The 25936-nt window shown below is 45.5% G+C and overlaps 1 protein-coding gene across 2 annotated transcripts in view; it reads left to right on the forward strand.

Moving 5' to 3' along the window:
• Nucleotides 1–25936, forward strand: part of Stk32b (serine/threonine kinase 32B) — a 379118-nt gene that overhangs the window by 256931 nt on the left and 96251 nt on the right. For both annotated transcript variants that reach the window (XM_008833119.1, XM_029563507.1), the window contains exon 4: nt 1886–2059. In XM_008833119.1, coding sequence (XP_008831341.1) covers nt 1886–2059 — 174 coding nt within the window. The remainder of the gene's footprint in view (nt 1–1885; nt 2060–25936) is intronic.

The following is a 25936-nucleotide window of genomic DNA, read 5'->3' on the forward strand; positions in this document are numbered from 1 at the left end:
ATTGTGATGAGGACATAATTATAATTCAGTGCAGAAGGACAGTGACACAGATGGCACAGAAGCACCGAGAGGAATGGAAGGTCATCCTGTGTTCTTCAGTAATAACAGCGTCTCCTTGGGGAAGGGGGGGGGTCTGTGGCCCAGAGCAAAATACATATCTGCAGCAAGAAAGAGCCAGAACTTGAGTTATTGCTTAAATGATTTTTCTTTGTATTCCATCCTCCTCTTTAGAATTCATTTCAGACTGCAAGTTTCTCCCAGAAAATTCATATCGCTCCTCCAAAGGGTTCTGGTGGAATTTCAAATGAGATCCGCCCCCCGCCCCATCTTGACACCCTAGCAGGGAATAGAGAGTGCCAGGCACGTTGTGGGGGCGTGTTTCATTTGAATGTCGTGGATCCTCTTCAGATGCCCCTTGGGCAGGCCCTTCCCTGCCCTTCCCTGCGGTAGCAAATACACAGAAAGATGCATCGGGCAGCTCTTTTGGGTATGCTGTGGTGTGAACATGTCCCCAGAGTTCACATGTTGGAAACATAATCCTCAAAGTCATATGTGAACAGTGTTTGGGAGATAATTAGGGTTAGATGAGGTCATAAGTATGCAGCTCCATCACAGCATTAGTGGTTTGGAAGAGAGGAGTGGTCAGAGCTAGTTGGTTGCTCTGTCCTGGTGTAAGGTGTGGTGTGCCCTGTCTGACTACAAGGTCTCTGAAGACCCACAGAAGCATTCTCAGACTATATGTGCTGCCTCTTCTGTCATCACGAAGCCCAAACATGTTTAGAAATGAGTTCAGTAACTTTTCTAGTGCTTCAAAAACAACTACTACAAAATTGAATACCACACTAAAACGTCACAGCTCAAAAACACAAAGATGTTCTATGCTCACATTCCGTGGGATGGCTGGGCTTCACTGGGCAAGTTTTGCTTCGTGTGGGGTTAGCTGGCTGCAGAGGACCACCCTTCTGCCCAAGGTGACTCATGCATGGCTGGCCTTGGTGTTAGCCTTCACTGGGGCTCAGCTGGGGCTGCCAGCCAAAGCATTTTTGGGTTAGGATGTGGCCAGATCCAAAAGGCCAGGAGATCAAATCTGCCAGATCCCACAGCACGTGGACTTGATGCACAGAGCAGCATTGTACTCAAGCATTGCAGAAACAAACTGCTCACGGGAGGGCAGTAGTATTCAAAGAAGGCACAGGGACTGCCGGGGAGGGGGGAGCGTGTCTTCCAAACTGGAGGCTACGAATCCTTGACAGCATGTGTACCAGTCAGTTTTCCACTGTGACAAAATACCTAAGCAATTTGAATGGAGGAAAGGCTTATTTTGGCCCAGAGTTTCAGAGACTTCAGTCAGTGGCTCTGTGTGTGGCCAGCAGTGCCTCGAGAGCACAGGCTACCCTCCTCTACAGGAGGTCTGCTTACACCAGGAGGGCCAGGAAGCAAAAACAGAGGCACAAGAAGAGTCAAGGTTTCAGTATACTGCCACTGAGGACAGCTTGCCCGTGACCTGACTTCCTTCCAGTAGACTCCACCTCTCAAATAACGCCAAGGCTGGTGACCAGCACATAGGTCTTTTGAGAATCTTCCAGATCCATGCTATAGCAACATGTAATCAAAGTATCTGCGCAAACAGCTGGGGTGGGCCAGGGGTCCAGTGCTCGGGGATATGGGAACAGTGCTAGGATTCCTGCTTGCCTTCATACAGGGAATGAGGTGATCCTACAGTGTGGGATTGGAAGACCTTCTGCCCTTCACTTCCCACACCGTCGTCCCCTAGGCAACATCAGCAGCCTTCTGTTCTCAGTCTGCCTTGCTATGAAACGGGCTGATGGCTTTGAGGACACTAGAGGCACCTCCATCCCTAACCGGTGTCCCTCTGTGATCCTAGGTACTCCTTCCAGGATGAGGAGGACATGTTCATGGTGGTGGACCTGCTGCTGGGCGGGGATCTGCGTTACCACCTGCAGCAGAATGTGCACTTCACAGAGGGGGCCGTGAAACTGTACATCTGTGAGCTTGCGCTGGCCCTGGAGTACCTGCAGAGGTACCACATCATCCACAGGTAATGTCAGGGGGAGGCGGGGACAGACACCCAGGGTGGCAGGCACAGTAGGCAGCAGGAGAAGAGGACCTTGTCCTGGCACTGCTTAGCAGCAGCAGTGCATGATGACAACGAGAGGGAAACCGCTGTTAGTGCCTTTGTAATCCCTGCAGACAGCAGGCCGCCATGTTGCCTGAGGGGAGACAGGTGGTGCCCGCTGCCTGTCCACTGTTCTACACCACTGGAAGAGTGCAGGCCTGGCCTTGCACCCAACTGCCTTTGGCTTCTCTTTCCAGAGTGTCTTGGGGTGACTGAGCCTGGAAGACAGAATGTGATGTCAGAGGTTGCCTGGGACGCCTTAGACTCTAGCTCAGAGTCCTTGGGCCCCACTCATTCCTTACCAGCTCCCAGCTGGATGGGTAACAAGGAAGGATTGTCAGATACCCAGGCAAGTCTTTCAGCATGAACATCACAATTCAAACAATCCAATGGAGCAAAGCTAGGAATAAACAGGCCCTGGAAATGTCAGGTCAGTAGGGGCACAGTGGGATCTCCCTTCCACTTGTGAGTTGGGTTGAGGGATGCTGTGCTCGTCCTTCCCCTCCTTTGAAATCAGTGCTGTGCACTTTAGAGATTTCTTTCCCTGAGCTGCTCTAGTGCTGGTCTTGGGTTTTGGGTAGAAGCTTGGAGTTTCTGCCATCTCTGAGGGGGACCTTGACCTCTTCCCACCCGCATCTACCAGCACCACGGGTAAGCTCTGTGAGTGTGTCTGCAGAAGCAGGATTTTCAGGAGAGGCCTTGAGGACAGGCTTGGGAAAGCCACAGCTGCATTCAGGGCGTCTTCCTAGGGACCACAGAGAGGGGCTGGAGGAATGGCTCCATGGGATGACCGTGGTCACACTGCCCTCTGATCTGCTCCTAACTGGGGAAGCTTTAGAAGACTTGGAAAAGTTAAGGTCTTGGAGTTCTTGCAAGGAAGGCAGGTTAAACGTGCACCCCCTTACACATACATACATGCACACACACCACCTTAAACACACATGTCCAAACACACACATCCTCCTTATACATACACAAACACCCTCCTTATACACACACACACACACACACACACACACACACACACACACACACTATAATATTATCTTCCTTCTTAAAATCCCAATGAAATGACAGGAAGGAAATGTTTGAAAAAAATGACAAATCATAAGGACAGGGAAAACCGAGGAGAGAGGATGGCATGACACCAGGGAGCCAGGAGGATGTGGAGGGACAAACATTTAGGACAGCAGATATGGAATTTTAAGGTGTAACTAGCAGGGAATCAAGACAGCTAGACACTAGGGAATCCCCCGTGTGCTTCTGTCCCCAGCAGTTTCTATGGACTGAAAAGAGACAGCTTGAGCAGTAACTTCAGGAGGTGTGGAGGAGCCCAGAAGCCTCCCCATTCAGCATCCCACAGTAGCTCTCCCTCCTGGTTAGATAGTACACTGGAGGTGAGTCCCAGGAGGAAGAATGTGGTGGATGGGCCGAGCTGATGGACATGAGCCCAGCCTGATAGGGTATGGCCATGCAGGCAGAAAGATGCCAAGACAGACAGCAGATGCTAAGAAAGGAACCTCCCTGTCCAGAGAGGGCCAGGCAGTGGTGCTACTGGGCCTTCCCCCTACCCAGACAGAAAATGGGAGTGGATTGAGTCTAGAGAGAGATTGTGACATCAGAGGTTGCTTGGGATACCTTAGAATCTAGCTCAGGCCCTCAAGAAACACCTATTCCTACCAGCTCCCAGCTGGATCAGGAACAAGGGAGGACTGCCAGACACCCAGGGAAATCTTCCAACATGGATATCACGTCACGATCTGAACAATCAGTTGGAGGGCCAGCAAGATGGCTCAGTGTATAAATGAGCTTGCTGCTAAGCCTGATGACCTGCATTTAATTTCCAGGACTCACACAGTGTAGGGAGAGAATGGACTTCCTCACACATCCCTACTTAAAAAAAATAGTATAATCAAAAATTTAAGAACAGCAACCAAATGAGGAAAAGCTAGGAATAAATAGGGGTTCTAGAAATAGCAATATAACTATGAGCAGTATTCTAGATGATAATGGATTTTTCCATGAGAACATTTTCAAATTTAGAAATGTACATCAGAGTTTTTATAAATTAAAGCATGACAGGTGAAGTTGAAAGACTCAAAGGCTGTGTTAGAAGACAAGGTCTTTATATTCTCCTGGAACGTACAGGTAAAAGACAAAATGAAAGTGAGAGGAGAAAACTATAGGCCGCTCCAGAAAGGTCAACATTGGAAAGACAGAAGACAGGAAACATAGAAGAATTTTTAAGTCCCTCAGACCTAAAATATAGGAGTTTCCATATTGGAATAACCCATGGAGGGTTCTTTCAATGAGTCATGGTTAGAAACATGCAGCCCAGAGTAAACATCAGACCCTGGAAGCGCGTGGGAACGTGAGGAGCTTTTCAGGCACCAGGGCCAGTGCAGACTCACATCAGTGCATATTTACATGAGTTCCAGGTCTCAAAGGATGTGCCTTCCAGACACCCTTTCCAGCACCAGTCGGTGATCTGGATTCTTGGATGAGGAAGGGAGAAATGGAAGCCAGAGAGCTGGAACCTTGCAGGGAGGCAGCACAGAGAGGTCCCTGGGGTAATATGAAGGATCTCTGTGTTCTTGGGACAGACCACAGCCAGTACTGACTAGGGTACTGAAGACCCTGGGCAGTATTTGTTCAGGAAGAATGAACTGAAGGGATTACTGGCACAGCCTGTTGCCTGGGAGCAGTATTTAGTAAAGACTCAATCTGAATTAATGAGAAATTCATTCTTAAAAACTCAGTGATATAATAGATCTTAATCAAATTTGAACCTCCTCCCCAAACCAGATTTCAGGTATTTTGTCATATATGTTAAGTCCTATCCAGTCAAGCATTTGTACCCAGATGTCCCTTGATTCAAGTTCATAGTCCCAGATGTCCCTTGGTACAAGTTCTAGTCAGGCTCTCTGGAGTCACGCCCTTGAAGAAGATCTACTCTCTCTGACCCAGCAGTGATCAGGTGCTAATAGTTCTTTGGCGAGGGTTGGGGCCTGCTGCCCATTTCCTTCGTTCTATGCTGGGATTTTATCTGATTGAGTTGGCACAGGTCTTGTGCATGCTGTCACCATTATTGTGAGTTCATAGGAGCAAGTTCCCAGCGGCCTGAAAGCCTCTGTTTCCTTACGCTCATGCACCAGCCCTGGCTCCTACAGTCTGTCTGCCCCCTCTTCCACAATGGTCCCTGAGCTGTGCGTGGGTGAGGTTTAACATAGGAGTCCTATCCAGGAACACATACTCTGCAGCCTTTTATCTATAAAACTTAACCAGTTCTACCTTCTTTCCGCATCCCACTCTGTTGTATGAGGAAGCCTCACTGGTGAGAGTTGAGGGACATAGCAGTGTTCTCTCTGTCCCCTGTTCCACTGTGTTCTATGAGCCTTGTGTGTAGAAGTTCCACTGTAGATGTGTCACTTAGGACTGGGCATCCCTCAGACATATATTCTCTGTGTGTGGCCAGTTATGGGACCCATCTGTTGCAGAAAGAAGTTTCTTTGGTGAGTGGTGTACATTATACTTGTCTATAAATATAAGGACCATATTTAGCATGCAGTAAGAAATTTCATTTGTCTAGAGATGTGACAGGGATAGAGTTTTCTCTAGGACCTATGATCTCTCCAACCATATGTATTTGACTGTGTTTACAGTGCCACTCATGAGTTCCCTCCTATTGAGAGAGCTTTAATTCCAATTAGATAATTGTTGATTATCCCCTAGCCAAAAGTGATACTACTGACCCAATAGAGATTGTTTCTAGAAGCTTTCTTTATTGAACTGGTGTTATATATGCAAACAGTCACAGACCTTTCTTATTTCACTACAAAACTGCCTAAAAATGTGTGTACAAATGGTAATTTTTATAAAGCTTATTATTTTATCACTTTTATTGAATCCAGTAAGAAAGTAAGGAAGTTTTGTGTTATTTTCTGCAGCAGTATAACTGGTTTATGTACTGATCTTACTTTCACTTGGTAATATATTACTTCAGACTCTTTCTGCACTCCCCATTCATGCTCCTTATAAAAGTAACATCAGGATACTTAAAGGAGCCAGAGTTCTGATGCTTTGCCTCTGGGTGGGAAGGGGAGCACTGACTGAGCTCAACTGGAGCTTCACCTCGTTCACAGTTTCTTGTGGAGAAGTCCCCACTGGAAACACAGAATTATAAATTAGAAAACAAATCAGGTAGCTTGTAAGACGCTAGTCCCATGATGGCCGTCAGTTCTTGTGGAGCTCTGAAAGTACCTGGGTCTGTGTTAAATCCTTCACGGGTGTGACCTCACCCCAAACACGGTGGCTTAAAAGTACCAATATTCATTCTCTTGCAACTCTGCAGGACAGAGGACACAAATCAAAGCATCAGAAGGGCCACAGCCCTTCTTCATGTCCTGAGGGAGACAACTTCCCTGCTCTCTAGCTGCCCCGTTGATTGGTTCCTCACATCCTGTGGCTTGTGGCATGTCACTCCAGCCTCAGCCTCCATCTTCACACTGCCTGGACCTCCCTGGTTCAAATCTCTCTTAGACACCCGTCATTGGATGGGTCTGGCATAATTCCAGAATGATCTTGTCTCAAGAAACAAATTGAATGACATTTTCAAAAACCGTATATCCTAAAAGCTCATGCACAGATCCCAGAGTTAGGACCAGCATTTAGGGAACATAATTCAGGTCTGATTTGTTCATGCTGTGGCTCTGAAGTCATGCCTTTGTTAAGAACCTCCCTCCCCATCCTGACTGCTCCCATGAGAACCGTCCTCAGAGCACCCCATGAATTGGGCTTATACCTTAAGGAGGTATTGCCTGTGGTGACATCGGGAGCAAGAGGCATGTAGAATTTTAAGTCCCCAGGAGCTAACCTTCAGCATTTTCTAGTAGAGGAATGCAGCAGGTGCTTAATAAATATGTATATTTTAAGAGAATGACTTCAACATGAGGAACAGAAATTGCTCAGTCTGTGGGTTTTTTCTGCCCTGGCATGCTCTTCAGTAAACTAAATACCAGGGTCACATTCAGTTGGTAAGCCTTTGCAGCAATTGCAGTGTGCCATGTAACACGCTGGGAATGAGTACAGTCATAAATTCATGACTTCTGTCATACTGAGGCATCCTATCTTAAGTGTTCACTGAGCACCACTAGGCTCAGCATGGTCCAGGGAGACGTGATCTCCGTTGGTTCACAATGCACTGGAGGTGGCTCCCAATGCCGCAGAACACAGCGGCAAGGGCAAGATTTGGCCATACAGATCCATCAGACTTCAAAGGGTGGATGATTCCCACAGTGGGCTTTACCTCTGTGGAAAAGACGTTTCCTAACATAAAGCATTCTAGAAAAATTGTCTTGGAGAAGCCTACATGTGTGCTTGCTTGTTGCAAAAATTGTTATGAATCAAGGTCTTTCAAAAAGTAATTATTTTATATGTATAAATGTTTGCATGTATTTTTCAAATGTATTTCTATTTTACATGCCTGAGTGTTTCTCTGCATGTAAGTGTACTGCATGTGTGCAATGCTCACAAAGGTCAGAAGAGGGCATTGGGTTCCCCAGAACTGGAGTTACAGTAGGTTATTAGCTGCCAAGTGGGTGCTGAGAACTGAACCCAGGTCCCCTGCAAGAGTAGCCAGTGCTCTTAACTGTTGAATCATCTCCCAGCCCCATGTTTACATGTATTTATGTATACCATGTGTGTGCGGTGCACATGGAGGCCAAAAGAGGGTGTTGGATCCCCCTGAACTGGAGTTACAGATGGTTGTTAGCCACCATGTGGGTGCTGGGAACTGAACCCAGGTCCTCTGCAAGAGCAGCCAGTGCTCTTAACCTCTGAGCCATCTTTCTCATGCACTTTTTAAAAAAAATTCATGCACTTTAATGCATGAATTTCACTTGCAGGAATGTCTCTTAAAGCTGCCTGCATTAAACACTTCAAGCATGGAGTTATTTATTACAGCATTGCTTATGAGAATCAATAATTTGGAAATAACCTAAGAGGAAAACTTGCCTAGTAAACTGTGCATATCCATTTTAAGAGACTGGGAATTTAGGATCCACGCATATATGATGCTTACTGTGAAAATCCTGCAGTAGTGAAAAGGGCTCTTTTTATACAATTCAGGGAAAATTGTAAAATGCCATGACTGTGTGAAGAACTGCCTGCTTGTTAAGTGGAAAACACTGAAGAGATGTTCCCTGATGCACTGAGGTCAGAGGGAGGCTTGGCGTACTGTCCATTTCCTGCCTTTTCTATCTTGAATTTCTCTTTAGTGGGCATGGCGTCCCTCCAATGAAAGCACAGTGGACTTTCTCACTACAAGAGAAGCAAGATCTTTAGATGGGACAACCTGGTTACAATGTGGCTGCCTTCGCTTGGCCAGCTGTGACTGCTGAGAAAGTTAAATCTTTGGGCCTCTGTTTTGCTGTCTTTAAAATGGGCTCCTGAGAGACTGGGATGAGATGGTCAGTGTAAACCACATGCACATTTTGCCTAGTAGACACTGAGAACAGTAATAGATATATGAAAAGCATTTAGTTCAGTATCACTGGTCATAGGGGAAATGTCAATTAAAGCTATATTGGTATTGCGCCTCACCCTGGTCAGAATGCCAGTGGGGGTGGCAAGAGGAGACTGGGTTACCCCAATGTGGGAAAGGACATTAATCCAGCCACCATGGAAATCGGCATAGAGGTGCCACAAAACCTAGAGAGAGCTGTCATATGATCCAGCCACACCACTCCTGGGTATATGCCTGAGGTATTCTAAGTCAGCACCACACAGAGGTCTCTGAACATCCCTGTTCATTGATGATGATGTAATGGAGGAAATGGAACCAGCTCACCTGTCCATCAACAGAGGAATGGATAATGAAAACGTGGTACACACAATGGAATTTTACTCGGCTATAAAGAACAAGACTGTCCTTTGCAGGAAAATGGATGCAACTAAAGAGGGTCCTGCAGAGTGAGTCAAGCTAGACTCAAACAAACATTGCAGGTTCTTCTCACTGTGGATCCTGGATTTATCTAGCTACAAAACACCATGTGTGTACATATGGCATGTAAGCAGAACCGGAGGACGGATGGGGACCAGGGAGGGGCAAATAGAAAAGGGAAAGGGGAGGAGGGATGGGAGAAAACATGGTTCAACTACATTACGCACTGCATAAAATGTTCTTAGGAAACCCAGTATCATGTACAATGAATACAAGCCAGCAGACCAGTAATGAAATAACTCAGCACCGTAGGGTAAAGCTGGTCTCCCCTGTTTTTGTACCTAGCTCCCCCCTCCACCCACCACTGTACTGAAACTAAGTGGTCAATCATGACAGAAACTGTCTTCTAGTCCTTCCCAATTACCTGGGGTTTGGAGTCATAACAACTACCAAGAAATATCCACATGGAAAAAAACCTGAAGGCTGTGAACTGTCATTTAGGGTGGAAATTCCAATTCGATTTTGGGGGTAACTTCATTATTTCAAAGCACAGGGCTCTGGTTTCTTCACTGCAGGATAACATTCTAAGGATTTATGGCTTTGTGAGTATAGAGAAGTAAGATACAAGAGAATTCAATTTATCCTTAGAGGGTCTGCTCTGTCCCTTGGGTACAAATTGCATCTGCAATTGGGTAGAGAGTGTTTATGTTTGATAATAAATTTTAGAAATAAGGGCCCGGCTCTCAATTTCATGACAAAGAACTAGGATGAAATCTGGGAGCAGAATATGAAAGCAGAGAACAGATCTCTGCAAGGGCCTATAAATTAGGGGCTGTTTCAGGGAAGATGTTTGGAAGCAGGACAAAGAACCAGCGTCAGGAAACCGGGTCAGCATTTTTGAACTGTCAGCACGCAGTGAGAACACGAAGACTTCTAAAGCTTTATTCCTGTGATGCTCCACAGCTCTGAGTCCCTTCCCTGAGTGAAATCCTTTGCTTCTTTACCCAGCCATTTGATATGCAATGACAGGAACTTTCAAAGCTGGGAAGCTAAAGACAGAGGCATTTAGACAAAAAATAAAAGCAAAAAACAACCACAACAAATACCACCTGCACTTGATAAAATACAACTTTTGCGGGATAATTCCACAGGGGATTAAAAATAATTGCTGCTTTGAGGCTGTTGCCACCATGTGCTGGAATACACACGGGTCTGTGTGTACATGTGCCTGTGCACATACACATGTTGCTGCAGGCCCACACATGATACAATTTGGTGTAGCTTTCTACACCCTCTCCATATTAAGAGTGAGGAAAATACAGGATTGAGGAGGTGGATTGGAAGAGCGATGGGGAGGGACAAGTACCCCGAGAGGTCCAGGAAGTGAAGCGTTACCTAACCCTTCTACTTGCTTGCCTGTGTTCCTGGCGAAGGCAGACATGAAAATCTGAGGAACACTTTGACTGTGCAGTTGGTGGCAAATCTTTTCCAAAGGAAAGAAATGCTGCGATCGGGAGTTGCCAGCTTTGTGGTCCTGTAAGCGTTTTACCCATGTCTTCTTCAAGCCACTGTGGGCAGAACCTTGAGTATAAGACCATCAAATGTGGGATTCGCATCACAACATCTGTCACAAGGACTTTGAACTAATTCTCTAAATCAGATGGAGTCTGAGGTGAGGAGACAGAAACATGGTGTGTATTTTCCATATTTATGGTTGGTGACTCCTACCATGGACAGTGGCATGATCTTCTTTGTGCTGGCCATGACATCCTATGCAGTGTTGGAGATGTTGAGGTGCTCATACAAATATCCATCTGTCTCTCCACCCATCAGTCCATCCACACATCCACCCATCTATCCATCCATCCAAACATCTACCCATCCATCTGTCCAAACATCCACCCATCCATCTGTCCAAACATCCACCCACCCATCCATCCACACATCCACCTATCTGTCTGTCCACAAATCCACCCATCTGTCTGTCTACACATCCACCCATCTGTCCATTCACCCACATATCCACCCAACTGTCCATTCATCCACACATCCATCTATCAATCATCCATCCACCCATATATCCATTCATCCACACATCCATCCATCCACCCACATATCCACCCATGTATCCATCCATCACACATCCACCATCTATCCATCTGTCCATACATCCACCGATCTATCCATCCATCCACACATCCACCATCTATCCATTCATCCTCACATCCACACATCCATTCATCTGTCCATCTCTCCCCACATACACCCATCTATTCATACATCTACATATACTTCATCTACTAATCCATCCACCCACTACTCATCTATTCATCTGTGCATCTACCATCCACTTATCCATTTACTCATGTATGCATTCATCCACTCATCTATCCATCTATCTATCCACCCATATATCCATCCATCCACACATCTGTCCATCCATCCAATGATCTATCATCCATCTACCCATTTATGAATCCATTCATCCAGGCAACTACTCATATATGCGTGTGGCCATCCATCCATCCATCCATCCATCCATCCACCCATTCATCCAGGCAACTACCCACTTATGCATGCATGCATCCATCCATCCATCCATTCATCCAGGAAACTACCCACTTATGCATGCACCCATCCATCCATCCACCCATTCATCCAGGAAACTACCCACTTATGCATGCACCCGTCCACTCGTTTATCCACCCATGCACTCATCCACTTCATCATTCACTCATCTTTCCATCCATCCTCCCATCTATTCATCTGTGTATTCGTACATCCATCCATCCATCTGCTCATTTGTGTATCTATCCATCCGTGCTTGCTAGTTTTTGTCAACCTGACACGAATCAGAGTCCCATGGGATGATGGAACGTCAGTTGAAGAATTTCCTCCATCAGGTTGGTCTGTGGGCATGTCTGTGGGCATTTTCTTGTGAATTGTTGTAGAAAGGCCCAATCCATTGCGGATGGTGCCATCCATGGGCAGGTAGAACTGGGCTGTATAAGAAAAGTCACTGGGCAAGCCAGCAAGCAGTGTTCCTCCATGGTTTCTGCTTCAGTTCCCACCTGAAGCTTGCCGGGGACCTACCTTGTGCCAGACTATGGACGCAGAAGTGATGATCAATTGCCAGCTTTCTACCTCCTTGATGAACATATTCTAATGGAAGGAGATGATGACAAACTCACAGATGTATCTACAATCCATCAGATGATAAGTGCTAAGGAATGTGTAGTGATGTAAGGACCATGGGTTGTGGGGGTCTGGTTTATTTTACAAAACACAGAGAAAAGTGGCTGTGTGGTGGGGGCATGTGAGCAGAGCTGGTGGGGTGGGGATGGGTGTGGTGTGCTCGGGGCAATGCTTGTAGGCAAAAGCGTGGAGGGTCCATGATGGACGTCTCAGCAACAGCGAGACCAAAAGGACTGGAGCAGTGGGCACAAGAGAAGTGGTGGGAAAGGTGTGGGGAGGTGAGGTAAAGGTAATGGGATTTATCACCTCAGCTTCCACCCCAGGGAGGGGAAAGCTTTTGCCAGGTCTCAGCAGAGGAGCTCTGTGATTTGATCTGTCCTTTCAATGCAGCCTTACGCTGGCTGCTTTTCAAAGAACCATTCCCACTGCTGAATGAAAGATGGACTGTGGGCAGGATGGGGGAGCAGCACCCTCTCCCTCCAGAGGAAGGGCAGGAAACACTCCCGCCAGAGATCGGACAACCTGTTCCCAGTGCTCCTTTGGTGGAACCTGCCACAGTTCGGGTGCCTGGAAGGAAAGTCTCAAAGGGAATCTGAGGTTCCAGACCCAAGGCCACACTGTTGGGTGACAGAATGGGACAGAACCACAGCAGCCTTCAAAGCATGCCATGCCCAGTGAGGAAATCAGACACACTCAGGGCAGCAATACCAAGCAAGAGGATGCCACATGCTTAGACAGAGGAGCCCTGTGTCCGGCCATGTCACTGTGACCAGAGCTGGGAAGGGTCCCTGGGCAAGCAGACAGGTCGTCATGAAACAGGCTGTATGCTCTGGTTGCCGGTGGCTCTATGGTCGTTGGAGATGGTGTGAGCTGGGGGCTTGCTGATGTAGGATGCTCAGGGTGTGTCTGGAGATGTCAGTTCGATGGTTTTATTGCTGGGTAGAGAACGGAGCTACAAAGCTAAGCTAGGGTGTCTCCTTAATTTTAAGATTCACACACCAGGTAACTTCCCATTTTAACTTCTTAGTGTGCAACAGTTCAGTCCTGTGAAATACACTCACAGTGTTATGCAGCCAATGCTTAGAACACTTGCCATCAACTGAAGTTCTATACCCACTAGACAGTAGTCTCCATTCCCCCACTCCACCCAGCCCCTGTCAACAACATTCTCCTTGTGTCTCTGAGGTTGACTGTAGAAAGTACTGCCTGAGAGTGCAATCATCCAGTGTCTTCTTGTAACCAGCTTACTTCTGTACCATAATGTCCTCAGGATCCATCTATATGGTACTGTGTCAAAATCTTCTTTTTTAAGGTTGAATAGTATTCCATTGTACAAATATAAATTTTAGTTTACCTATTTTCATGCTGGTGAACATTGGGGTTGTTCCCAACTTTTGGTTGTTATGAATAATGCTGCTGTGAGCATAGTCTGCAGATTTGATATCCTGATGTCAATCATTTGAGATGTATACTCAAAAGTAGAATTTCTGGATCATATACTAATCCTACTTTTAATTTTTTGAAACCACATCTGGACTAAAGTTTTATAATGAAGAACTGCAACTGTTGGTTGATAGGATTCAGACTTTAGTTTGGATACCAGAGCAGATGAAGGGTGTCTTCTGGGAAAAGGCACCTAGCACCCCACACAACAGGCATTCTAAGGGAGAGGTTCAGGCCAGAGCAGCTAGCTAAGAAATGGCCACAGACATTACTGCCTAGTGACACACACTGAAGTCTGAAGTCATGTTGCTGAAGGCACTACACATTTTGGTTACAGAGAAACCGTGCTGGCACTGAGCTGAAAACTTCCTCCTTGCTGTCTTTTCAGAGTGCCAGAAGTTGCTGTACAGGCAGCTGGGGTAGGGGGAGAAAATTCAGCAGTGGTCTTCCCCAAATTTAGAACTTGCATGCTGCAATATCAACTTGTCGACACACGGTGTTTATGATGCAGTAGTGGCTTGACTGTTACAGCTGTAAACTGATTTCTGAGTGGACATAAGGCCACTTTCTTTTCATCATCATGAAAGGGACTTGGAAATTTTAAACAGTTCGTTTGATGTAGAAACCTAATTCCTGTCTATGATAGTAAACACACTTTCTTTAATGTCTAGGCTTTTCCATCACCATCATGACCGTAGATTACAGTCTTTTAAGCAATAAAGTGACATTGGTGTGTAAGGAACTCTCCTTGGTGCTGAAAACAGACTTTTTTTTTTTTTTTTTTTTTAAACTTGACTTGGGGGTTTTAATTGCAGATATAAAAGCAATAACCATAGGCAAGTTCCAGGCACTGGGTGAATAAATTCCAGCTCTGTGTATTCCTGGTCTGTTTGCAAACTAGCCACTACCATCTTGGGAATTATCCTCTGACTCTTCCCTCTCAGTCCTAAACCCACTGCAGTCCAAAACCCTCACAGATCTCTCTGCTCACATCCCTCACCCTTCCCCCCTGGGGATAATTCATTGGTCTTTGAATATGGATGCAGGCAGAGAACTGACTCTATGCTGGGCCTCTGAAGCAGAGTGATGCAAGCTCGGGGTATCCGTGGTGTGAATATAGTACTTCTGTACTGAGAACCCAACAGAAGCTAGTTTACAGATTACCAGCAACAATAAATTGCTACATCCTCAGGAGCAGGATAGTCATAGGGGAAGAGAAAGGGTGTTGTCACAGAGCCATGGAGCTGGCTCTCTGCCGTGGATGACAGATTGTTGCCTGGTGCCTGGCCCCCTCAAGCTCCTACTCTCTAGTCTCCTGAAACCCCCATAGGGAAAAATCCACCTGTATACCAGTCTACAGGGTGGTGTGGAACATTGTGCTCTGTGCAGAGAACAGAGAAAGAGATCCGATTTCAAATGCACATGACCTCTAAAGTTTTCTTGTAACCCTGGATGTGCTTTGGGCTCTCATCAGCTCAGACCCCACACTGCCTGATCTCCTGGGTCCTGATGAATGACTCTGCCTCAGAAATCAAGGTGGAGGATCAGAGAGATGGCTCACCAGATAAAGCACTTCTATGTAGATATGAAGACTGAAGTTTGGGTACCCAGGACCCATGTTAAAAGTCAGGTAGGCGTGGCAGCCTCCTGTAACCACAGCACTCAGGAGTCAGAGACAGAGAATTCCTGAAGCAAGCTGACAGACCAGCTGAGACAGTAAACACCTGGGTCAGTAAGAGGCCGCTCAGTAAATAAAGTGGTCAAGGAAGACACCCAGTGTCAGCATCTAGCCTCCACATGCATGAACACACAGGTGCATCTTTACCCACATACAAGTGCTCACATGCATGAACACATGCACACACACACACATACATACCACATGCACACATACAGAATAGGAATTGCCATGGTCCTTCTGGGTGGGACTCAGAATCTAGGTTCTTGGTGACGCCTCTTCAGAGGGAGCTGGGAAGATTTTGTGCGTTAAAACAGTACTCTTGACCTTGGTACCAGGCTCATGACCTTGGCTCAGTGGTGAAGCCTGCCATTGCTTCTTCTAGAAATTTTAAGGCCTGTGGAAGGCTGGGGCTTTGAGGTCAAGACAAAATGATGTGTTGACCAGGATTGTAAGAAGGAACAGCAGTGTTCTCTTGGGCCAAGGACTATGGGAGGGGAAGCCTTCCTGGGCCTCCTACTATGACTCTCCCTTTATTGTGAAGTAATTGATGTGCTTGTTAATTGTGACCTGTGTTACCTGTGGGGCTCTGCTGGGTGAGAATTGTTCCTTTGAAGTGTTTACCCCATTGTTTAATAAAGAAAGATTCAATTTTCATCACTAATTAGATAATCTTCCTTACAAAGGAGGAAAGCTGCCTCCTGGGGTATTTAAATGAAGTAAGAAGTTTCCCAGGATGCTTTCCTGCTCTCTCCTTCTCCACTGAGCAAGCTGGGAGTCTCTCTCTCTATTCATAGGAATGATCAAGGGGCACACTGACACAGCCCTCTTAGAGACCTCTTCCTGAAATGAAATTGAACTCTAACAAATTTGCTTCTTAAGAATGTCATCCACGCACTCCCCTGGGTCCAGCAATGCAGTTGGAATGCCTTGGCCCTGTCTTTCAAAGGCTGTCACGACTTGACCTCTTAGCTCTCTTTTAGTCCTGTGAGTGGAAGTTCCCAGAAAATAATGCTGCATCTCCAAACTGGACCCTCTTCCTCAAGGCTGATTAACTGTGGAGAGTCTGGAAAGTCGCAGGTCCAGAGCCTAATTGCTGTTTATCTCAGACCACTTTTAGCTCCTACATAGCCATTTCCTTGCCCACCTCTGTTTCTGGCCTAACAACCTGTGATTAACAGATTTTAAAAAACTTTTCGTAGGGTATTTATTAACAGACCACCAGATCCCACCAACCAAAAGGCTAAGAATGTCATCAGATAGCATCTGAGACCTATAGTAGAATCACCCCACACCCCCACTTTGCTGTGACTTGCCTACTGAATGTGTTTACCAGTGTATTTAAAGAGTATGTTGATTTATGATTTTCTTTGTTCTGATACAATAAGAAGTTCATGAAATTGCTACCTAATTGGAACAGGGTATTTGGGAAAACCTAAATCTATGTCCCCGAGCCACGTTCACATATTTGGCTCCACAATAAGTCATCTCGTTTATCCCTTTGAGGTGAGAGCTGTTTATTTTATCGACAGCCCTCTGGCCTGTTTACATAAACAGGAAGCAACAATCTGTTGTAGTTGTTTGGCCGATTCTGGAGCATAGGCATGCAACTGAAAACAGTTGAAGAAAAGAGCTTTTATGTTTTTGATAAAATTCCAAGCAGTGAACTCACCTTTTAAGGTACAATGATGAAATTATGATACAATATCCAGTACAAAGCATAAAATCTTTCATAGCCAGCTTTAACTTTTAATCTAAATGACACTCTTTAAATTATTTCAAAGCCCCTTCCCTCCCCCCAGGCAAATGCAGGTGCTCTGGGAGTTACGCAGGGACTGTGGTCTAGTAAACCCCAGCATCCTGGCTCTGCCACATAGAACCCAGTGGCTTGATGCTGCTGCTCAGCCCCTGGAGAGAAAACCTCATGGTTATTGCTAGCCTGAGGAAAGAGCCAAATCTCAAATCCACATTAGGCATTGTGGCTCCCAATACTGGGGAGACAGAGGCAGGCAAATCTCTGTGAGATCGAGGCCAGCCTGGTCTGTATAGTTCATCTGGGGCTCCAGGGGGACCTGCATCAAATTCCCACAAACACTGTAAAATACTGCCTGCCTAGGAGCATATAAGCATTTCTGCATTCCAAAGACTTGTCTCAAAAGGTAAAAGAGAGACAGAGAGAGACAGAGAGAGAGAGAGACAGAGAGAGAGAAGTTTTCAATATAAATGTAAAGCACATAGATTTTGTAGATGAAAGTATAAAACAGATCAAAGATGAGCATTTCCTCTTCTTCATCTATACCATCCTCAGTGTAGACATCATCACCTAGAACTTACACTTACTCAGACTGGTCTCAACTGTCTGGCTGTTGTTACTTTTTGCCTGTGAGCCACCCTGGGGGGGGGGTGAGAGTAGCCAGATTATCATTCCAAAGATGAGGTTCCTGATGCCCAGTGATGGAAGGAGCAGTCAAGAGGGCAGAGCACGGAGGAGCCGCATGCAGCCAAGCGTCGTTCACATGAACAGTCATGCAGTGGCCGAGCACCTCTGGTAAACAGGAATGTTAGTCATTTTCATCACCTAGTCACATAAATTTTGGAGAATAAAAATCAAATTTGAATAGGACTATGAAGAAAATAGCCCTAGGAATAGGACTCATGTATAGGAATAGAAAACTCATGTATCTGAGATTTTGAGCTAGAGAGAGAGAGAGAGAAGAGAGAGGGAAAGAGAGGAGAGAGAGAGGGAAGGGAAAGAGGGAGGGAGAGCAAGAGAGACAGACAGGCAGGCAGACAGACAGACACTGGTTCTCCAGGGAATCAGCAGCCCAGAAGCCTTGGATGCAGCTGAGTCCAGCTGGGTCACCACTATGCAACTAGATGGGATCTTCTTTCCAAATTCATACCTCATCCCCTGAAAACATGTTGATTGGTTCCTCGGGAGTCACCTGATCATCTCAGAGACACAGCTGATTGACTCCGCCTGAGTCTCTTGACTTTCTTGGGATGAATCCCTGTGTTCTCCTTGGAACACTCCAATCTAGACACCACAGACCCTGTAGGGCCCTGTCAGACAGGGAGGGTTTCCCCAGAAGACTCGGAGGAAGAGGGCGGGAGCCACAGTAAGTAGAAAGACAAGCTCCAGGCTCCCACTCACGCACCCTTAGGCCTTTGCAAGTTCCCAGTGTCGTTTCTCAGCCATTTCCATTCATTCTTCCTGAGAAATGAAATATGAATTTCATCTGGGAAGCCTTCCCAGATTCTTCTGAGCTAAGTCACACTCCTGTATCTGTACTGAGATTTGCATACTTCTCGTAGAAATGCCTTATCCATACATCTGCCTCCTGCACCAGGCCACGGGTTATTTGAACTATCCATGCATCCTTGTGTTCATCAACCTTTAACACAGTGCCTGACACACAGTAAGCTTTAGATATTTCTAGAAGTGAGTGAATCAAGCAATAAGAATCTCTAAGGTTTCTCTAAGTGAAACCCTAAATATAACTTATTTTCATTCATGTTTGAAAATCCATTAAGATTTTTGACCACCCATCATATTTACTGCATTGTTAATGGGGCGTGCACACCACTGCTTCTCAGTGGGAGCAGGAGCTGCCGACTGAAGACTTCTGTTTGAAAACCTCCAGCTCTCTTGCACAAAAACACGCAGAATTTCTATGGCAAGTGGCTGCAGGTGGAATTTTTTACCATTTCCTGCTGTGCATGAAAAGTTAACTTGGGAGCTTGCCTTTCATGTGAATATTACTCATCTTTCAAAAGCAATTGATGAGTGAGTCACTGGGGAAGAAGTTAGTGATAGGTAAAGTAGGCCATGGGTGAATCCAGTTGACCAGGAGAAAGCACCAGGGCACAGATAAAACTCCATTGGAATAGAGTTTATTAGCAAAGCAACACATGGGACAGATTCCCTTCCAGGCAGGGAAAACATCTGTCCCGGGTCGTGATCTGGGGCCTTTTTATACAGGGAGGCTTCTGGGGGGTGCAGAAGGCGGGAAGATACTTTTTTAAAGTTAGGTGGGGGGAAGCAGGAGAGCAGGACTGTTAAAACGTGCACTCTTTAGAGATCAAAGGGGAAGCTTGCTATGTTGGCCAAACAGTGGACAAAACTCTGCTTCCCTTGACTTCAAAGACCAGGGTGCTCATCAACTTGGTTCCCTTTTCTCAGGGGCTTGTGAGGTCTATGAGGCTCTGTTGGTGAGGGGGTAGGGCTATCTGAACCTTAGCATTCCAGCCTTTTGTGTTATAGGATAGGGGGCACTGCTGTCATCTTGCTACTTCCTGCTGGACAGGGTCGACATGGGGGGTCACTCAGACAGCAGGGTTCCCTCTTCATGCATCTCAACAGGGTCCTCGATGGTTGACAGGCACTTGTGTACATGTGGAGGGAAGGAAAGTAACAACTGATTAAAATTAGTAAGAGTTAGTTTTTGGATTTTGGTCCTGAAAATATCTGAAGAGGCAAGGAGCAATGGTTAGCACCAAGGTAATAGCTCATTTTTCTTTTTTTTTTCTCTTCTGCCAGGGCTAAACTCGAGAGTGATGGACTCAGGATTTGTTTTCAGGCATTTTGATAGCTGTTGGAGTGGTTAGAATCAGTGTCAGTTACCTCTCAAAGGCTTCTAGATAGGGAGAGAAAACAAATTTAGCCATCATTTAATTTTTAGGCTAGAACAATAGTCGGTTGCCTCCCTTAGCTGTAGGTGGGCACTACAGTATTGCAGACCAAGATTAGAAGTCTTACATCTGAGTAGCGTTGTCTTATTAGGAACAAAATCATCAATGAGAGATAATTGTCTAACACAAGAACTTACGTCTAATGTCTGGGTTGTGTAATCCCTTGAACCCTTAAAATATATTGATAACTTTAATTTTTGGTTATACTTTCCTTTTGGGTGCTTAAGACCATACTTTTGGCCCATATAAACCAATTTATTTTTACTCTTAAGGTCGTATGAGGATTTGGACCTCGGGGGTCACATGGGCTTGGGAGAAGCCCCTGGCTCCTTTCTTTTACCAGTTCCATCTGTGTGAAGATAAGTCAAAGGTCCTGCTCGACCATGGCTGCCTTCGCTTGGAATCATGGAGGAAATGTTTCCTCTGTGTTGACCCTCCTCTTTGCAGACTGGACACTGGTTCAAGTCCACCTTCTGGGGTCTCCATGGCCTTCCTGAACAAGAGGATGGGTGACTCACTGAAGTTACAGGACATTTTGAGAGATGCTCCATAGCCTCTGGAACTTGTTTGACCTTGGAGGGCAAGGAACAAAAATTTGTCCCTTTAAGTCCCTCTGACAAGATTAATATAGGCCTTAGAGTCTGGCTATTAAACATCCAACAAGGTTAGTTACACCAGTCTGGTACATTAATTACCATGTGCTATGTAGATAGAGCTTGGGCAACATCCTTAAATAAACCTTGACTAGACATCCTTAGACTAGTTGACTAAGCTATGACCTTAGAAATTTTAAGATTATCTATATCTTTGTCTCATTTTAATTTATAGAAACACAGTAAGTGTAGTGGGGAATGGCTGAGGTGGGGCTCAAAGGGAAGAATAGACATAGGGTCAGCAGAAAACTCATTTCTGGATTGGTGTTAAGGGAGGAGTCCTCAAGATTTTTAATTTAAGAGACCCGATACCGGTGGCCTGGTACTTGCTGTGTTCCTTGGCAAGTTTTAATTTGGAGAGGTGAATCCAACCAGGTTGTCCCAAGAGCTTGGCTGCAGTCAGGGTAGACAGGATCACCAAGTGAGGACCAATGCAACTGGAGAGTTTCCTTCATTCCTTTCTGTTGGGTGTGAACCTGCAGGTAGGTGGGTGGTCAATTTGGCCTTTAGAAGCCTGGGGAATAATCTGGTCAGCATGTTCCCTGAGTAGGTTCCTTAGAAGGGTGAAGGCAGGTAAATAGTCATGTAGAGGGGAGGGGTGTGGAGAAAGAGCTCATCCTTGGCTAAAATTAGGGCCCTGGTGAGTGTCACAAGTTTGGCTTTTTGTGACATGGTTCCAAGTGGCAGGGGTCCTGACTCAATGACATCTGTGAGAGATACTATGGCCTGTGGGACACTGTAAGGGTGAGAGTTAAACTTTTATCCATAAACCAAGTTAGGCTTGGGTTTGGTAGGGGATCTGGGAAATTAGGGGATCCTGGTAGGAGAGTTCCTGAAGAGTTTCCAAGCACAAGCGAGTGAGTGAGTGAGTGGTTCACTGAAAGGGAGGTAGGAAGCTGGATTGAGAGGAGGGCAGGAATCAAGGATGGGTGAGGGGTTTTTAAGAAACATGACATGGAAGAGTTGTAGTTTAGAGGGAGCTAGATTGGCAAGAGATATGTGGGTTCCTTAAGCTGGTGGGGGGAGAGGACAGAGATGGGCTGACCCAAAGTGAGCTTAAGTCCCTCTTGAGCCAGGAGAGTGGTAGTGTCCAGAGCACAGAGACAAGGTTGCCAGTCCCAGATGGTGGTATTAAGCTGTTTAGAGATAAGCTACCAGTGCAAAAGTGGGACCCCTCATCTGTCCCCAAACCTATAACACCTGGCCCTTATTCTCAGTTGTGTAGAGAAGAAATGGACATTCCAGGTTGGGGAGAGCCAGAGCTGGTGCCTTTAAGAGCACTTCCCAGATAGTGTGGAATGATGTTGTAACAGACTCTAAGGGGTCAACAGGTTCAGGGGAGTTTCCTTTGGAAGCTTCATAGAGTGGCTTTGTAAAGAGGGCAAAGTTAGGAATCCAGATATGCAGGTACCCTGCAATGTCTAGGAAAGACAGAATTTTCTCCTTGGTTGTGGGAGGCTTTAAAGACCTTAGGTAATTTGTCCTATCTATAGTTAAACGGTGGGATGTAGGTGTGAGAAGGAAGCCTTAGTACTTGACTTGAGGAAGAGAAAGGTGAGTCTTAGCTGAAAATACCCTCTATCCCTTGTCCCCCAGAAAATAAAGGAGTTTGATTGTGTGGGCCTTGGAGACTGAGAGACATGGGGAGCAAAGAAGTAGGTTATCTACATATGGTAGGATGGTGGAGGGGTTTAAGGTTTAGGGAGGTTAAATCCTGGGCTAGAGCTTGTCTAAAGTGGTGAGGGCTATCTCGAAACACATGGGGCAGGACAGTCCAGGTTAGATCATAGGTGTGAGTGATGTATTTAAACTCTTGTATGAAGTGTGTAGGATTAGAAGAAAAGAGCCTAGTTTGCATTTGATAGATCTCTAAGAGATAAAGGGACATGGACCTTGACCATCCTGTCCATGTGTGCCACCTCCCAGAGGGGAAAGATACCATGAGCAGGGGGTTGAGACTGGGTGTAAGAGTGAGTTTGGATTGACATAGGAGAGGGGTTGGGAGAAGGGGAGTCCTGGGAAGAGGCCAGAGTGGGAGATATGGGAGGGGTGTCCTGTCCATGAGGGGATGCAGGGGCAGGGGTATTGGAGGCAGGGTCTGGAATCAAAGTAGAAGTAGATACAGGAGGGATAAATGGGTTATTTGAGCTAGAAGCCAGAATAGGGGAGACTAGGGAACATTTGGCAAGGAGGTGTTTAAGGGTTTGGATTTCTTTGAGTAGAGGAGAGTTAGTGGAAGGTGAGCAGGTTATGGACTTAGAGCAGTGCTGGAGAGGGGAGGGGGAAGATTGTGGCATGGAGATGGGGCTCAAGTTGGAGAAAGGAGGGGAGCCAGGTTGGACCCTGGAATGGGAGGCAAGGGAGAGTATAGCAAGGGGAGAGCATGGGGAGGACTTGGCTGTGCCTCAGGCTGGGGATCAGGAGGAGGTTGGGAATGGGTCCTAATCAGAGGCTGTTTGTAGGCTGTGGTAGGATCAAAAGCTGAGGTAGAGGGGTAGGGAGGAGGAGGAGGGGCGGAGGCCCCTGGCAGGTTGGGATCCCATGAAACTGTCTTACCAGAAGAACATGATGGGAAGAACATGGGACACAGAGGGAGGGATTAGCATGGAGATCAAAGAAAGCTTGGATGTATGGGATTTCAGACCATTTGTTGTTATAATGGCAGAAATTTTCTAAATCTCTCAAAATATTGAAGTCTAAGATTCTGGTGTCTGGCCAAACAGTCATTATCTAACTCGTGCTGAGGCCAGGTAGTGGTGCACAGGAACTTCAAGAGTTTTGGCCTGATTGTATCTGAAAGTCCTAGTTGTTTTAAGGATTTAAGAAGACAAGCAAGAGGTGTGAGACCCTGAGACTTTGAGTGGGTGATTCCCATAGTGACAGATTAAGTACAGAGTGAAGAGGGGATAGAGAAAGAACCGAGCAAGCAGGTGGGAGGTAGAGACAGAACCGAGCAGGCAGGAGACAAAGAAAATCCTCTCTCCATAGGGAGTGGAGGCAGGATCACAAGCCTGGGCAGGAAAGCGCAGCAGACGAGGAAGAGAGAAACAGGGAGGGAGTAGGAAGGAAAGGGGTTTGGCATCGGTCATGCAAAACGAGAATGAGGAGAACCAGGCATCAAAAGAAAGCATCCCTTTTTGTTGCGCAGGTTTGAGTTATTTTTGAGTTATTTCCAAGCCCCAGAAGGCAGCGTCCCACAATTAGATCATCAGGGAGAGGAAAGGCGAGATCCTGTCCTGGACAGGAAGTAGTGTGTGTTCCTATCTCTGGAAATAGCTTCCTATATCCAGAGAAAAGAAAGGGTTTTCCGACACGTTTGTGATTTCGAGGCAAGCAAGAGGAGCAGAAAACCCTGCAATGAGTGTGGCGTGACCAGCCAGTAGATGGAGACGAAGTACAAGGAATGGGATGGGAGAAAAGTGGAAAAAATGCAGTGAGTCAGAAGGGAGGGAAGCTTGTGGAACAAGTTGATCCTGAGGTTTAGTAGAGGCTGAGGGAAGATTATCCCTAGAAGGGCAGTGTTTTAGTAGAGGTTTAGTAGAGCCCAGAAGGGAAATGGTGAGAGAGAGAGAGAGAGAGAGAGAGAGAGAGAGAGAGAGAGAGAGATAGGGAGAGAGGTACTTTAATTTATAATTTATATATTTTAGTACCAGGAAAAATACTGTAGATTAAAGTGAGAATATTTTAACCTGGAAAAATATTTTAGTGTTAATTTAACATTTTTAGTTTGTATGAGATTTTAGTTAAAAAGTTAATATGATACCAAGTAAATTAATTTTTTTTTGTCTTTTTGAGACAGGGTCTCCCTGTAGTCCCAGCTGACCTTAACTCACTATGTAGACCAGGCTGGCCTTCAATTCACAGAGATCAGCTTGCCTCTGCCTCTCGAGGGCTGGGATTAAAGATGTGCACCACCATGTCTGGCATTCTTTTCTTTTTTCAATATTTTTAATTTTGTATAGGTAATTAGCAGTCTAAAGAAAGAGTTTTCCATATAGATTTGAGGTAGCATCTTTTCTTTTTTGAGATCTAAATAACTGAAGGAAGTTAATAAAACCTTGTAGGAGACAGGAAAGACAAAATGAAACATTAACAGATTAGGTTAAGAATAAATAAAATCTAAATAGTACCGAAAATAATCCATTTAGTTTCATTATAGACAGTAATACCCTTTGTTGAAATTAATTTACACCTTAGCTGTTCTCAACTGCACAGTGCCTTTACTCTGAGGCTGTTTTGTTGTTCTCTTTCTCCTTGTCACAGGGTCAGGGGCCAGCCTGAACCTGGAAAAGTCTTGGGGGACACATCTTGAGATAATAGGCTTGAGTCTGAAGTGGGGGGGCCAATCCCATCTCCAGAGTCAGCATCTCAGTGTGCTCAAACAGCATGTGACAATTTACCAATATAATTAATATTACCCTGACATTATAACTAGAAAGCACTCAGGGAATGATGGGGCAGGAACATTAGCAAGCATAGAGCATCTGAGCATCAGAGAGGGAAATAGCTCTATTCCAGAGAAACAGGCTTAGAATCATAATGTAGGAAGAGGAGGAGTTAAGACCAGTAGAGATGGCATCTCAGGCCTCTCACTCAAGGAGACTATTACTTTTTACCTCTCATTGTTGTAACTGTGTGTTGGTACTAGCTTGTCTCTTGTAAGGTTTGGACCCTAGAGAACAGCAAATTTCCATGTGCTTCACAGGTCTAGTCATCACAAAGTGTCAGATCCCTTTGCACCTTGAAGGCAAATGGCTAGAAAAACTTTAAGTTCCCTTTAGAAACTAACAAATATACTATATAAAACAGTAGGAATTTAAAATAGTCATTTTTAGAAATTAGCAAATACCATATAAAAGATGTTAAAATCCAAATAATTCCTTTAAAACTATTAGGTAAGGATGTTATGCAAACAATGCTAAAACCTAAAAACAATTTCTTTAAAAAAACTCTAAACTTTTAAAACAATGTAAAAACTTAAAAGTCATCTTTAAAAACCAGTACGTATACCATACAAGAAGCTAAAACTCGAAGTAATCCCCTTTAGAACCAGGGAAAAATCTTAAATCTGTAAACATTTAAACCATGTAAAAACTTAATGGTCATCTTTAAAAACCAGTAAATATACCATACAAAAAGTTGAAATGTAAAGTAATCCCCTTTAGAAACAGGGAAATATCTATACTCCCATTGTGTAG

This window comes from Nannospalax galili, unplaced genomic scaffold (genome assembly GCF_000622305.1).
Source record: "Nannospalax galili isolate Female #2095 unplaced genomic scaffold, S.galili_v1.0 scaffold1076, whole genome shotgun sequence".
NCBI classification, from domain to species: Eukaryota; Metazoa; Chordata; class Mammalia; order Rodentia; family Spalacidae; genus Nannospalax; species Nannospalax galili.